The 16,131-nt window shown below is 44.9% G+C and overlaps 1 protein-coding gene across 1 annotated transcript in view; it reads right to left on the reverse strand.

Annotated features, from left to right (window-relative positions):
- clmna (calmin a) overlaps positions 1-16,131 on the reverse strand; it is a 73,562-nt gene that overhangs the window by 11,529 nt on the left and 45,902 nt on the right. Inside the window, exons 3-6 of the mRNA XM_030724996.1 lie at positions 4,499-4,594; positions 4,308-4,391; positions 4,145-4,237; positions 1,441-1,637 (exon numbers count right to left, since the gene is read on the reverse strand). Of these exons, the coding sequence (XP_030580856.1) occupies positions 1,441-1,637; positions 4,145-4,237; positions 4,308-4,391; positions 4,499-4,594 (470 nt within the window). The remainder of the gene's footprint in view (positions 1-1,440; positions 1,638-4,144; positions 4,238-4,307; positions 4,392-4,498; positions 4,595-16,131) is intronic.

Raw genomic sequence — 16,131 nt, forward strand, 5'->3', positions numbered from 1 at the left:
TTCCCACATTGCCAATGGCACGTTGATCAGTGGTCAGCGGATAAAAACATCGGTCAGCACTTTTTTTGACATTTAAGCTGTCCAACTCCCCAAAAATGGACAAATGAAAAATTGACTTTAATTAACATTCCTGGGGTTCATTTTCCCATGTATTTGGGCCCGTATAAGGGCCCTAGGATTGTTAAAGGGATTTTCAAAACAGGAGGTGTGCTGACAGTGTTGCTGCAGATGTATCATTAGCACCCCCGGTAGGTGGTTTTGTGGATTGTTTGGCATCACAGGAAGTTAAAAAAGGCAAGAAGTTCATGGAAGTTTACACATGCCACTAATCCTCATGCATCAGCCTTCCATCCTTCATCTTTGTGGCATTGTCTGTATGAATATGGCTTATTTGATACGTACCTCTAGTTCTGTGCTCATATTTTGTAAGATTAGTGAAGTTTGGTTTGTAACGTTGATAAACTGGTGAACCACATATTCAGAGCTTAGTTACGCTTACTTTTGCAATCAATGTGCTGCATAATGTTGATTTAGTTTATCCTATGTTGTGGATACAGTCTATATAGAAGATGTAATTTAAAGATTATACTTTACAATTGTAATTGTGTTAAATTTTTGTTTCAGTTTCACACTTTCTACATTATTAAACCTGTGGACAGAGAGCAAATGTCTCCAGAAATAAATTCTGAATTTGGTGACGTGCCTGATCACACAGGTGTGATGAGCTGCCTGAGGAAATCTGTCAGTTCATGGAAAGTAAGTAAGAAATGGAATAAGAGAGAAAACTTAATAGCTTGTTTTTTGTTTCTGGACTTTTTGCTGATATCACAGTTTTTAATCTGAAAACTTTGCTAATTTTTATCAGGTTGCAATATTTTCATTTTTCTTGATGTTATTTTTGAGGAAAAATAGAATTTTATATTTTATTTAATGTTTTGAGGAAAACGTTGTATTCTGGCCATTCAAATTCATAATTAAAATAATTTCCGTTTCAGATGTTCCGTAAAGGTTAATCCTGTTCGGCCTGCAAGTTAAGATAGTGTTTTCAATTTTGGCCTGTTCTGTGATTGAGTTTGACACCCCTGCCCTATAAATAAGCATTTGGAGACAATTGGAAGAATGATTGCCCTTTTCACAGGGCGACATCTTTAGCAGGACCAGACTCATGAGAGGCAGCCATCTACCTCGATCAGCTGCGGGGATGAGGGTAAAGAGGTGAGAGAATAGCAGAGAATAGGAAAACCACGAAGAACTGAAAGTATCAACCATAAATTTATCCAAAGAATTATTGCTTCTACAACAGGAAACCAACAAATAATCACATTTGTAATTATATAATGCATGTAACATATATATATATATATGTTATATATATATATATATATATATATATATATATATGAAATGTAAATTTGCTGTAAATGGCAGGCCCCAACTCACTTGCGTGTTCGCTTCTGTACCCATTGCAGTAACTTCTTGATGGCCCTGCTGTGTTCTCGCATGGCTGTGGTTGCTGACTGTCTCTCATCTGAGGGTGTGCTGCTGTGGGATGTGTCAGAATCAGAGCTGGTGGGAATGGATGAGAGGCTGGAGGTAGAGGGGAACTGGCTCCTGATGTTCCCAGTCAGTTCCTTAATCTGGGTGGCAGAGAGCTGAATTAGATTCGCCTTCATTCCTACTTTATTATCCACTTCAGCTGTTGAGCATTAAACTTGAGTATATTCTTCTACTGTTGTGTACTTACAAGTCAGAATATAACACGCTAATAACAAGTATACACAGTTCTCAGACAGTAAATGTGGGATTATTGCAGTCAAATCACAGAGTTTAGGATGGAAACTGTCTGAAATGTAGTGCAGACCTATTCTGGACTAACATAATGTATTATTACATAATAATTACAGTGGTAACCATGGATGAAATGGATACCCTTAAACAGATTTTTAAAAATTATTGTTACAACAGAACAATCTACGTCCACGGAGGAGTATACAGCGCTCGGGAGACTGAACAGTAAGAACAAGCAGCAGTGAGGACGGAGCACATCAGGAGGGTGGACAGGACCAGCAGCAGCATTGCAGGAGGAGACCCTCTGGAGGCCAGACAAGCCACCAAAGCTGAATGAAATGTCACCTTTGGTGGGCCAGTGATGATGAAGGAAGAGGGGACCCACAGGATCCCAGAATGCTGGGGCCGTGCAGGGCTCACAGCTGTCTCTCCTGATGAATGGGGCTGTGCAGGAGACACATTTCATTTCGGAGGCTGAAGCTGAGGCTGGGACTCAGCCATCATCACCCTAGGATCAGAAATGGGTGCAGGAACGGGCTGAGCCTTGCCAACCTCACCCTGAATGCAAGGACGTGTGCAGGGTGCTCAGTCTCCAGGAATACCCCAGGCAGTGCTACAGTCTCTCAGGAGGCAGGCAGTGTTATATAATCAGTCACATGAGAAACCTGCACGTGTGCCATAAATTGTCTCTGGAAATGCAGGCTCCAAAACATAAACAGTCCCTGAAGTGGCCCCCGGTGGAGCACAATAAACAGTTTCTGAGGTAAATCCCAGTGGGGCAACAGTCTCTGGGGAGGCCAGCACAGTTGGACCATTACCATTTTCTAGAGAGGCCAGCTCAAATCCACAACATACAGTTTCTGAGAGAGCAGGCACATATACATTATAGAGAGTTTCTGATTGAGCTGGCTCAAGGTCATTAGCAGTCTCTGATTTTACAGGCTGGCAAACACTAGACATAGTCTCTGAATGAGCTGGCCATGTGGAAAAAACTGTTTTTGATACAGTCGGCTCAGCTGGTAAAAGGACTGGTTCTTTCATAGCGCTTTTCTACTCAGCTTTGAGCACTCAAAGCGCTTTATACAACATGCCTCATTCACATACATTTATACAAGCACATCTAAGTGCTTTCTATCTAACATTCACACACTAACGGTTGCATCTGAGAGCAACTTGTATCTTGCCCAAGGATACTTTGGCACACAGACTGGAGCAGCCAGGATTGAACCACCAACCGCTTGATTAGTAGGTGACCGGCTCTACCTCTACCACCTGAGCTACAGGCCTGCAAACATGGACATTCTTACTCAGCACAAAGAAACAGCTGTGTGACCAGGCAATGTTAGCTAGGTCTCTGCTCCCTATAGCAGTTGACCAACTGAGTGATCATAGCTACCATGCTTTCAGGCCTGGCCTACTTTACTGTGATGAAAAAACGTCCATTTTGATTATTTCTTTGTTGTAACAATGCTTTTTGGCAAGAAATCTTATATGTTGGAAAAGCCGTTTATTTTCCCTAAATGGTGCTACATTTGTAAGGAAAATGCATTTGTGAGATGAGTTGCAGAGTTGAGTTTGTGGGTTGAGCCTGTGAAAAACTTGCCAAATCTTCTCTGCAATGCCAAACATCTTATTCTGCTATTGTCTCTCACTCAGCGTGGTTTATTGGATTGGATAATTGAAGTCTGAAGAAGCAAGACATATTGGCAATTTAACAATTTATTCATGTAACAAACATGCCTGGCACCTCCTCCTCATGCTGGCCACCAGCTTGTTCACACACTGCTGTGGTATGGCATCCCATTCTTCGACCAGCATTTGTCACAAGTCAGTCAATGTGATTGTGTTGGTAACGCTGGTGCGAAGAGCACACCCAAGCTGATCAAGTGCTGAGTGGGGTTGAGGTCAGGTCTCCTGGCAGCCCTATGAGACCGGAGATTGGCTGTGTGCACTATGTTCCGGATTGTTTGGGCAGAGAGCCGTCAGCCATGTTGTCCTGCAAACCATGAGTGCAAATCTATAGAAGACTGCTTGTGGTTCCTAAATGCTGACCGGGAGACACCACAGTCTTCTTGCGGGGTCGTCTTCTTGGGATGTCCACTTTGTGGTCAGTCTCTGATATCCCCCATTTCATATGGAATTTTTAGCCTTCAATATGGAGATGGTACTAGGGCTCACTCCAAATAATGCTGCAACTTGGTTCTGCGGAACATCAGCTACCAGAAGTTGCCCTATAGTATGGGCCCTATCCAGTGCAAAGCTCATGAAAATCACAATATTTTGTACTAGTATCCTCTTCTTAGTGAAAAGAGATGGGATTTAATAAAGAAGCCAGTTTAGAAAAAAATGCAATTACCTGGAAGAAGAGAATGATGTTCCAGATGAGTCCCAGGATGATGGAGGAATTTCCATCGGCAACATCAGCTGCATCGATACTGACCAGCTTTACCTGAGTACAGAATCTGTATGTCCTCACAGTTCATCAAGCTTTATAACTGCTGACCAACTGTAATACTCACGTTTCTCTCTTCAAGGAAAGACAGGACCTTAGCGATGTTATTCAGTCTGAAAATACGATGGGAGGACTTCCTGAACCCATGAAGCTGAAAAAACATAATTAAATGTCTTTTATAAAGCAACAACAACTATTGCACCAAAACAAGTACTGCAATACTAATCTTGCACTTAAAATTCAGTGTTACAGGCTGACCAGTTTGGAACCAGAGAGCTCCTCCAGCAGGGCCATGAGGATGTGCCCATCCCGGATGTCCTGAAAGAGGTCATGAACCTCTATGGGCGGGTCACACTGTGGATGGACAGAAATAAGAAAGAGTAGAAAGAGGGAAAATAGGGCTTTCTTTAAAAAGAGATACTGAGACAATAAAATTAGTCATAAACAATGAACAAGGCCCAAAAAAAGTCGAGACAGTATTTTTGATTAAATATGGGGTTTAAATTATTCACAAATCATTGCATTCTATTTTTATCTACATTTTACTCACATTATAAATTTCACATTTTTTTCTGAGCATTGACAAATTTGACAAATTCCTCATTTTGAATTTGATGAAAGCTAAAACCTTGAAAGGAAGAAGTAAAAGGCTGTGAGAGGAACAACCAAGAAATTCATTTTGTCAACCTTATTTAACAAGGAAGTGAAACATTAAGAATCTTTAGCTCGCAGTGGAACAGTTCGCAGCCGAGTGTGAAGCAGATGGCATAAGAATCAGCACCTCTAAGTCCGAGGTCATGGTCCTCAGCCAGAAAAGAGTGGAGTGCCCACTCTGGCTCAGGGACAAGTAGCTCCCCCAGGTTGAGGAGTTTAAGTATCAGGGGGTCTTGTTCATGAGTGAGAGGAGAAAGGAGTAGGAGATCAACAGATGAATTGGGGCTGCGTCTACAGTGATGCGGATGCTGCACCTGTCTGTTGTGGTAAAGAGGGAGTTGAGCATGAAAACAAAGCTATCGATTCACCGGTCAATCTACGTTCCTGCCCTCACCTATGGTCATGAGCTTTGGGTAGTGACTGAACGAAAGAGATCACGAATACAAGCAGCAGAAATGAGTTTCCTTCGAAGGGTGGCTGGCCTTTCCATTAGAGATAAGGTGAGGAGTGCAGCCATTCGGGAAGGGCTCAAAGTAGAGCTGCTGCTCCTCCACATCAAATGGAGCCAATTCAGGTCATTTGGGCATCTGACTAGGATGCCTCCTGGGGGCTTCTTTGGTGAGGTGTTCTGGGCATGTCCTACTGGGAGGAGGCCCCGGGGTAGACCCAGGACACGCTGGAGAGATTATATCTCTCAGCTGACCTGGGAACACCTTGGAGTACTCCCGGATGAGCTGGTTGAGGTGGCTGGGGAGAGGGAGGTCTGGGCTTCTCTGCTTAGGCTGCTGCCGCCGCAACCCAGCCCCGGATAAGCGGAAAAAAATGGATGGCTCTCTGGTGTTGTTATTCGTCCAGACCACAAAATAAAAACAGTTGGGGGAAAAAACTTTATTAACTTTTATCCAAACTATTAACATGAGTGTCTCACTATCAAATACAGACATGTTGTACTATTTAGAATCAATGATCCAGACGTGGATATATATACATTACCAGTCAAAAGTTTGGACACCTTCTCATTCAATGTTTTTTTTTTTTTTCCCACTACATTGTAAACTGATACTGAAGTCATCCAGACTATGAAGGAACACATAAGGAATCATGTAAACTTGAAGGTGTCAAATAAACCAAAATATGTTTTAGATTTTAGATTCTTCAAAGTAGGTACCTTTTGCTCAACTCTTGGCATTCTCTCAATCAGCTTCAAGAAGTCATCACCTGAAATGGTTTTCCAACAGTTTTGAAGGAGTTCTCAGAGGTGCTGAGCACTTATTGGCTGCTTTGCCTTCACTCTGTGGTCCAACTCATCCCAAACCATCTCAATTGGGTTTAAATCAGGTGATTGTGGAGGCCAGGTCATTTGATGCAACACTCCATCACCCTCTTTCTTGCTCAAATAGCCCTTACATAGCCTGGAGGTGTATTTGGGGTCATCATCCTGTTGAAAAACAAATGATGGTCCCACTAAGTGCTAACCAGATGGGATGGCATGTGGCTGCAGAATGCTGTGGTAGCCATGCTGGTTAAGTGTGCCTTGGATTTTGAATAAATAGCCAATAGTGTCACCAGCAAAGCATCACACTTCCTTCTATGGGAACTACCGTATTTTCCGGAGTATAAGTCGCACTTTTTTTCATAGTTTGGCTGGGGGTGCGACCTATACTCCGGAGCGACGTATATGTGACATTTATAACACATGAACCAAAATACTCCAGCCACTTGACATCTCCGTGAACTGCAGCTTTAAGGCAGTCTTGCGTAACCTGTGGGCGCAGTGGATGATGGATGGAAAGCACAGCTTAACGGCAACTGGGAGAATGCGCCACCCAACTTTCCTGGAAGTCATTGGATGGATCAAGAAAACATGGGCTTCAGTGACAAACCATCCTGTTGGGATTCAGAAAGGCTGGAATAATTGGAACTGCAGCTGACGACGAGTCTGACTAACGCGACACAGAAGAGGAAGCGGCGCTTCGTCTACGGAGTGTACGGAGTTGTTTAGAAGTGACACCGAGGATGAAGAATTCAATGGATTGATGGTTTGGTTAACTTGTTAGTATGTTCTTTATGCTATGGTTATCTGAATAACTTAATGTTACGTTAACATACTGTAGCGATTCTCTTAGTTAGAGAGCGTGTTGATGTTGTGGGATTTCGGACTGTTCGGGAGGTTCGTGAAGGCAGCATGGAGAGAGAGAAAAAGACCGAGAGCTTGCCTGTGTGTGTGTTGCTGTTCCGCTGTTGTAGTTGTGGTTGGCGTGGCTGTGGCCTACAGCAGCCGTTTTTCTGTTAATAAAGACGACCTTTGTTGTGAATATCGCCGACTTTGGAAGTGTGTTTACAACGTTACAATACCGAACACGTGTTCGTTGTGCGTCATGTAGCTGAATGTGCTACGTTAGCATAACGTAGGTGTAACCGTGTTCGTCCTGTTCTTTAATCCATTATTATTTTAAATTGCCGTTCAAGATGGAATTTGTGCTCTGAGTCTCGGATTCTATCAACCCCCCCCCCCCCCCCCCCCCAAAAAAAGTGCGACTTATAGTCCAGTGCGACCTATATATGTTTTTTTCTTCTTTATTATGCATTTTTTGGCTGGTGCAACCTATACTCCGGAGCGACGTATAGTCCGAAAAATACGGTACACATGTATGAACCATCTGCTCACCTTTTTCTGCGTCTTACTATGGCCCTTTTTCCATGGACGAGGTTCCAGTGCCGTGGCCGGTATTTGAACCGTTTAGCAGTTTTTCCACTGCAAACGCACTTGGTGCTCAGACAAAAAACGGGTTCAACTTGGGCCCCGCAAGCTAGCTGGTCTTGAACCAAGAACACGTGACGCAAGCGGCAGAAGGGCGCGACTCTGCCATCTCAATGTAAAGTTTTCTACTGCTGTTTCACTGCATGGTGTGTATTACATGAGAAAAGCAATGTGATTTTCATGGCTGTGAATTACGTTGGGCTCTAAGGCTGAACTTGCTGCTTTGTTCATATCACAGATAAAAGGACACAAAGTGCGTACTTGTCGTCTTGCTCTAATTGCTGTCTGTGTTTACCTCTGTGCTGCACACAGATGCTGCAGTAGTTTGGTTTGGACTGTAAAATATGTTTTCAGCACAAGAAAGCGGAGCGTGTTCTTCCACGTTTGTGCGCTTCGGCTTCCGTGTCCACACTCATATGTAAAGGATCAGCTCGCAAAGCATTGAAACCAACACCAGCACAGAGTGTAGACTGCAAATTTAAAATGTAATATCGAGCAAACTGCACAAACAACCTACATAGGTATACTGTATACAAATTGTTCATCCCTCAGTGTATTTTTAAGAACAAAACAGGGCAGGTCATCAGGCAGGAGAAACAGGATCAACTCCTCAAAGGCCCCTGGTGTTTCTGATTTCCAGTCTTTTGTTTTATAATTTGTACTTGGAGCACTCTATTATATATATTGAGTATATAAAGAAACGTTTGATATAGGCCTAATGTATGTTTTTTACATTAGTAATTCATTTGACACTTTAAAAAAAATTTAAATCTAAGGGGCCATTTGGGAGCCGAGACTAAAGAGCCGGCTCTCTGAAAAGAGCCGGAATTCCCATCAATAAATGAAACTAATAACGGAGGAAGCAAAACTGAACACAAAAGCTCGGGGAACACAAGACTGTCAAAATAAGGAATAACGGGAAGTGACTAGACAAGGTACACGTAGACTTGACACAGGGAAACAAGGGACTAGAAATAAACAGGAATACAAAAGAGAACTAAACATAATCCGAGAAAATAACTGAAATAGCACCAAAAACACTGGACCACCGGCCCAGGATCATGACAAAGGGTTGGCTTCATATGCTGCAAGCTTCTCCCTTATCAAAAACTCACAATCAGACAAAGTTTCATCCTTTGGCTCCAGCAGTTAAAAAAATAAAAAATAAAAAAAAAGCTTATTTTGATGTTATTTCTTTGTCAGAAATACAGTAACCCAAACAACAAAATTCAAGCTACTCTTTTGGCATTTTCCTGCAAACAGCATTTCTGGTTGGCCAAATGGTTTTAAGATCTGCGGGCAGCCAGTTGTCATTGTTCCTGGGTCTTGAAGCCAGAGTCTTTAGTTTTGTGTGTTCATGATTTATTTTAGTTTTGAGAACGGATTATGTTCTAGCTCTGTATTGGCTATGGCCTCCTGTTAATTATGTTTTATCATGTTCCCTGATGCTTTTGAGCTTCTTATTATTTAGTTCTTTGCTTGATTATAGATGGCTTTGGGTTTATTAGATCCCTTTTGTGATTCCACTCTGTTCCTCCAGTCTTGTCAATGTGGTGGTCGTCGGTGTCAAGTCTGTATGTTTGAGTCCTTGTCTCCATGTAAGTTATTTTCAGTTTTATTTTGGTGTTCTTGGTCTGTTGCATTTAGTATTTCATTTCCCTCGTCTTGTTAGTCCTGATTTGTCCCCCGTGCATCTCCCCCCTGTTTTCCCCTGGCCTCATTACTTTGTGTTTGTGTATTTAGTGTCTCAGTCTCGCCTTGCCCGTTGTTGCATTTGCCTTGTCTGTGGTTTCCACTAGAGCCGTAGGGTTTGTACTACCGGCTCCAGTGCAGCCTTTATTATGTAATTTTGTGTCATGGTCCTGAGCTGTTGGCCCAGTGTTTTGTGTTTTCTGTGAGGTTCTGTTTTTGTTGTAATTCTAGTTGTGTTTTCTTCGATTACTTACAGTTTAGATCCTCAGCTTGTTATTGTTGTGTATTGTATTGTGTCCTAGTATTAGTTATTGTATTTCACTCTGTTTTCCCTTTGTCCTTGTCTTCATGTGTGTGTTCCTGTGTCTGTTTTCCTCACTGTGTCTGTCTCCCCATGACTTGGCCCCCCGTTTAGTGTTATTCCCTCTTTTTCTCCCAGGCTTGTTATTTTGACTTAGTATCACCTTGGTTGAGATTTAGTTGTTGTTTTTTAGGTAGCTTGTGAGCCTCCAGCAATAAAGCTGTTTGAGTTTACTTCAGTTTCACGCATCCTGCATTTGGGTCCAACCCTGCTTGCCACACAGCCACACATGACATTTTGTGTTTTAGAAAGTCTCCAGCATTGAAGCTCTTTTTCAAGTTCACATCCTGTCACTTAAAGCCTGTATATTGGATCCATGTCCTGCCTGCCGCACAGCATTATCTGAAACATTTTGCTTAAAATATTGGATTTGACTCTCTGTTAGATTATACCTAAAGCCAACATCTTAATTGTGTATGCCTAAATGCAGTTTCATTAATACGACTAACAGGCAACTCTCCCAAGTTTCATGCATCACCACTACCCTTTCTTAACCACCCGAAAATAATAGTGGTGAGAAAAACAAAACGAAACAATAAAGGAAGTGCTGAGTTTTGTTTTGGGGGAGAGGAAACATGTGGTGGCACAGCTGGAGCAAATCACAGAGGACAAGACAAGGGAAGCAGAAGGAGGAGATAGCCCCCTCTTTGATGGGTGGTGACAGATGACACAGGAGTAAAGCATTGGTGGAGGTGACAGGACACTTCGGGTGGTTTAGTTGGAGTCCAACAATCAGAATCAGAATCAGAATCAGAATCTTTATTGTCATTGTACACAGAAGTTGCACAACAAAATTTAAAATGCATTCCTTTCTAGGTGCCTCAGACAATAAATAATAAAATAATAAAAATATGAGTGATAAAAATGATTACTAAAATACAGTGCACAATAGTAAATTAAGATGAATCTAGCCCCAATACACACACCAACGCACGCACACAGTCAGCACTACCACCCCACATCACTGTCCAAACCACACAGAGTTCAGGTCAATGATAGCCCTGGCATAAAAGCTGTTCCTCAGTCTGTTTGTTCTGGCCTTCATTGTCCTGAAACGTCTGCCTGATGGCAGTAGCTGAAACAAGGAGTGTCCAGGGTGTGAGGGGTCCTGGAGGATGTTCTGTGCCCTCCTCTGGCAGCGGGCATTGAACAGTTCCTGGAGGGAGGGCAGGGGACAGCCTATGATCTTTTGAGCCGTGTTGATGATTCGCTGGAGTGTTTTCCTGTCTGCTGCTGTGCAGCTGTTGAACCACACGCACAGACAGTAGGTCAGGATGCTCTCTACACAGCAACGGTAGAAGGACACCAGCAGATTCTGGGTCAGATGGTTGCTCCTAAGAACCCTCAGGAAATGCAGTCTCTGTTGGGCCTTCCTGTAAATGCTGGTCGTATTGATACTCCAGGTCAAATCATCCTGCAGATGTACTCCCAGGAACCTAAAATCTGAAACCAGCTCCACTTCATCCCCCTCGATGAACAGAGGTTGAATGACATGTGTTGTCCTCCTAAAGTCTACTACCATCTCCTTTGTCTTAGTGGTGTTCAGGATCAAGTTATTCTCACTGCACCACCTTGACAGCCGCTGCACCTCGTCCCGGTATGCTGACTCATCCCCGCCTGATATGAGCCCCACCACAGTGGTGTCATCCGCAAACTTAATGATGCAGTTACTGGCATGTATGGAGGTGCAGTCATGTGTGTAGAGGGTGAAGAGTAGGGGACTCAGCACACAGCCCTGTGGAGAGCCGGTGCTGCGGCTGATGGCTGAAGAGAGGTGGGGACCTACTCTTACCCTCTGGGAACGGTCTGTCAGGAAGTCCTTGATCCAAAGACAGGTGGAGCGTGGTATACCCAGATCTGACAGTTTAGTCACCAGTCTGCCAGGAAGGATGGTGTTAAACGCCGAGCTGAAGTCCACAAAGAGCAGCCGAGCGTAGTTCCCCCCCTGCTCCAGGTGAGAGAAGGCAGAGTGGAGGGCCGTGGCAATGGCGTCCTCTGTGGACCGGTTGGCTCTGTAGGCAAACTGGTGGGGGTCTAGTCTGGGAGAGAGACTGGAGATGACGTGAGCCCGGACAAGCTTTTCAAAGCACTTCATAACAATTGGTGTTAGTGCTACTGGCCTGTAGTCATTCAAACCTCTGATAGTGTTCTTCTTGGGGATGGGGACGATAATGGAGGACTTCAGGCAGGAAGGGACAGCAGCCTGGCTCAGGGACTGGTTAAAAATGCTGGTAAAAATACCAGCCAGCTGAGCCGCACAGACCTTCAGTATCCGTCCAGAGACACCATCGGGCCCCACAGCTTTCCTGGGGTTCACAGTTTCCAGCATACGCCTCACCTCTTGCTCTTGCAGCCTGAGGATGCTGCTGCTGCCTGCTGAGGGATGTTGGATGGCTGTCTCTGATTGCTGTACCTCAAAGCGTGCAAAGAAGCTGTTCAGCTCCTCTGCCAGATTGATGTTACGCTGATCAACTAACAGGCTGGGTTTGTAGTTCAAAATATGCCGAACCCCTTGCCACACCTGCCTGAAGTCGTGGCTCTGGAAACAGTCCTCAATCCTCCTCTTATACACAGCCTTGGCCTCCCTGATGCCCCTCTTCAGGTTGGCTCTGGCAGCGCTGTAAAGCGCCCCATCACCAGCTCTGAAGGCGATGTTCCTTTCTCTGAGTAAGCTCTGCACCTTTCCATTCATCCATGGCTTTCTATTTGGAAAAACCCGGATATTCTTGTCCACAGTTACAGTGTCGGTGCAGAACTTGATGTAGTCCAGAACAGCCGAGGTATACTGCTCCAGGTCCTGGTGCTTGAATACGTCCCAGTCAGTTGTTTCAAAGCAGTCCTGCAGCTGTTGAGAGGCACCTTCAGGCCAGGTCTGAACAGTCTTAGATGTAGAAAGAGCAGTTTTGCTGAGGGGGGTGTATGCTGGAATCATAAGCAGGGACAGATGGTCTGACTGGCCCAGATGTGGCAGTGGCACAGCCCTGAAACCCAGCTTGATGTTAGAGTAGACTTTATCCAGTGTGTTGTTCCCTCTTGTAGGGCATTTAACATGCTGATGGAACTTGGGTAGAACAGTCTTTAAATCGACATGGTTAAAGTCTCCTGCAATGATGTGTACAGCCTCAGGATATCTGCTCTGTTGACTGCAAACCGTGTCATGTAAGAGACTAACAGCCGAGTTAGCATTAGCATCAGGGGGAAGATAAACAACAGTGATCAAAACAGCTGTAAACTCACGGGGCAGATAGATGGGCCTGCATTTAACAGTCATGTACTCCAGGTCCGGAGAGCAGTGGCTGTTCACAGTCATACTGTCTGTACACCAGCTGTTGTTTACATACAAGCACACACCCCCTCCTCTGCTCTTACCGGAGGTCCGCATTCTGTCATGCCGGTGCGTTGTCCTGCCGGCTAGCTCGATGGCTGCATCAGGAATGGATGAATGAAGCCAGGTCTCAGTGAAGAGCAAAACGCAGCAGTCCTTCACGGTCCTGTTTGTAGCCACCAGCAGTCTCAACTCATCCATTTTATTCGGGAGTGATCTTACATTGGCGAGGAAAACACTGGGTAACGGAGGTCTATGAGGCCGTTTACGTAGCCTCTCCAAAACGCCAGCTCTGCCGCCTCTTTTCTGCCTCCTTTCTCTGCGCCGTCTCCGTCTGCGACCCCCCCTCACAGGGATGATGAACCACAAAGAGCCAGTTGGTCTGGCGATGTCCACCGGGATGTTGTGAGAGTGGAGGAAGTCAGCCATAACCGCCTGCTCACTTTGTGCTCCTATATGTAGGAGTTCGTGCCGTCTGTATGTTATAATGTCCGCCCGACATAATGGTGATGTGTTGAGCCACAGTTGAAGCACACATAACAACATACACAATTTCACAGAGCACCGAAAAGGAGAGCACTGAGCCGCTGCGACTATGCGCGCCGCCATCTTGAAAGACCCAGTGAGGATGCTTCAGTGACTTGACTGAGACAATGGGATGCTTTGGGTGGCTTGACTGGAGGCCGGCATCAGTGGAGGAGTATACAGTGCTCATCAGGAGACTGGACAATAAAAACAAGCAGCAGTGAGGACGGAGCATATCAGGAGACTGGACCAGCAGCAGCATCGTAGGAGGAGACCCTCTGGAGAGAATAGATGATCTGGAGATCATCTATTCATGTCCTGGCAGGGGGCCAGTGATGATGAGGGAAGAGGGGACCCACAGGATCCCAGAATGCTGGGGCCGTGCAGGGCTCACAGCTGTCTCTCCTGATGAATGGGGCTGTGCAAGAGACACATTTGATTTTGGAGGCTGAAGCTGAGGCTGGGACCCAGCCGTTATCACACACAGAGGAACAGAAATTGGTGCAGGAACGGGCTGAGCCTTGCCAACCTCACCCTGAATGCAAGGACGTGTGCAGGGTGCTCAGTCTCCAGGAATATCCCAGGCAGTGCTACAGTCTCTCAGGAGGCAGGCAGTGTTATATAATCAGTCACATGAGAAACCTGCACGTGTGCCATAAATAGTCTCTGGAAATGCAGGCTCCAAAACATAAACAGTCCCTGAAGTGGCCCCCGGTGGAGCACAATAAACAGTTTCTGAGGTAAATCCCAGTGGTAACCATGGATGAAATGGATACCCTTAAACAGATTTTTAAAAATTATTGTTACAACAGAACAATCTACGTCCACGGAGGAGTATACAGCGCTCATCAGGAGACTGAATAATAAGAACAAGCAGCAGTGAGGAAGGAGCACATCAGGAGGGTGGACAGGACCAGCAGCAGCATTGCAGGAGGAGACCCTCTGGAGGCCAGACAAGCCACCAAAGCTGAATGAAATGTCACCTTTGGTGGGCCAGTGATGATGAAGGAAGAGGGGACCCACAGGATCCCAGAATGCTGGGGCCGTGCAGGGCTCACAGCTGTCTCTCCTGATGAATGGGGCTGTGCAGGAGACACATTTCATTTCGGAGGCTGAAGCTGAGGCTGGGACTCAGCCATCATCACCCTAGGATCAGAAATGGGTGCAGGAACGGGCTGAGCCTTGCCAACCTCACCCTGAATGCAAGGACGTGTGCAGGGTGCTCAGTCTCCAGGAATACCCCAGGCAGTGCTACAGTCTCTCAGGAGGCAGGCAGTGTTATATAATCAGTCACATGAGAAACCTGCACGTGTGCCATAAATTGTCTCTGGAAATGCAGGCTCCAAAACATAAACAGTCCCTGAAGTGGCCTCCGGTGGAGCACAATAAACAGTTTCTGAGGTAAATCCCAGTGGGGCAACAGTCTCTGGGGAGGCCAGCACAGTTGGACCATTACCATTTTCTAGAGAGGCCAGCTCAAATCCACAACATACAGTTTCTGAGAGAGCAGGCACATATACATTATAGAGAGTTTCTGATTGAGCTGGTTCAAGGTCATTAGCAGTCTCTGATTTTACAGGCTGGCAAACACTAGACATAGTGTCTGAATGAGCTGGCCATGTGGAAAAAACTGTTTTTGATACAGTCGGCTCAGCTGGTAAAAGGACTGGTTCTTTCATAGCGCTTTTCTACTCAGCTTTGAGCACTCATTTTTCCATTTTTTTTTACCATTTACCATTTTTCTAGAGAGGCCAGCTCAAATCCACAACATACAGTTTCTGCTTCACTACAAGCAGTCCAAGAATGAGCCAGCTGGGGAACACAAAACGCAGCTTTGGATGGATCAGTTCAGTTTTATTGTGGACCGGCTTATGAATGAAAAACATTGTCTCTTTAGTTACTGGATCATACAGAAATTGTTCACTTTGGCCAGCTGGGAAACAAAATTAATGTCCGATTACTGGCCAACAAAGAAACTCTAGACAATGTTTTCTTTGCTGTCTCAGAAAAACAAAAACTCTGTTCTTTTATTATTGGCCAGCTCAGACTCCCAAAACTCCTTCTGTTTTGGTTACGCTCTGAAACACAAAATCCTCTATTTCTAATATTGACCAGATCGGAAACTAAACCTACAGCTTCGGCACTGACTGGATCAGAAGCAGAAAGCTCCACTTTATTGTGGTCAGTGTCAACAAAACACTCAGAAAATGGACCAGCTCAGGAACAGAAGTCACAGTCTTAGATTCAGCTGGATTAGCAAGATACAGAACAGTCTTTAAATTCTCAGAACCTGCTCTCTGTTTTGATTCTTTCTTCCTCAGAGAATATCCCACCAATATTGGAGACAGGCACATTTGTCCCACCCAAAAATTACACAACAGAGGAGAAAACGCAACATAGCGACGTGTCACTGCCCTCCCCCCGCCCCCCTCTGAACGGCTCTGAGTATTTGGGAGGTGGGAGACAGCGGCAGGAGTCAGAAACTCTTTGAATGAAGTAAAAACGGTCTGTCGGGAATGCTGCCATGAATATGGTTGTTTATGACGTCCTGTTGCCAGTTTACTTTCATAAAT

Source organism: Archocentrus centrarchus, unplaced genomic scaffold (assembly GCF_007364275.1).
Source record: "Archocentrus centrarchus isolate MPI-CPG fArcCen1 unplaced genomic scaffold, fArcCen1 scaffold_44_ctg1, whole genome shotgun sequence".
NCBI lineage: Eukaryota > Metazoa > Chordata > Actinopteri > Cichliformes > Cichlidae > Archocentrus > Archocentrus centrarchus.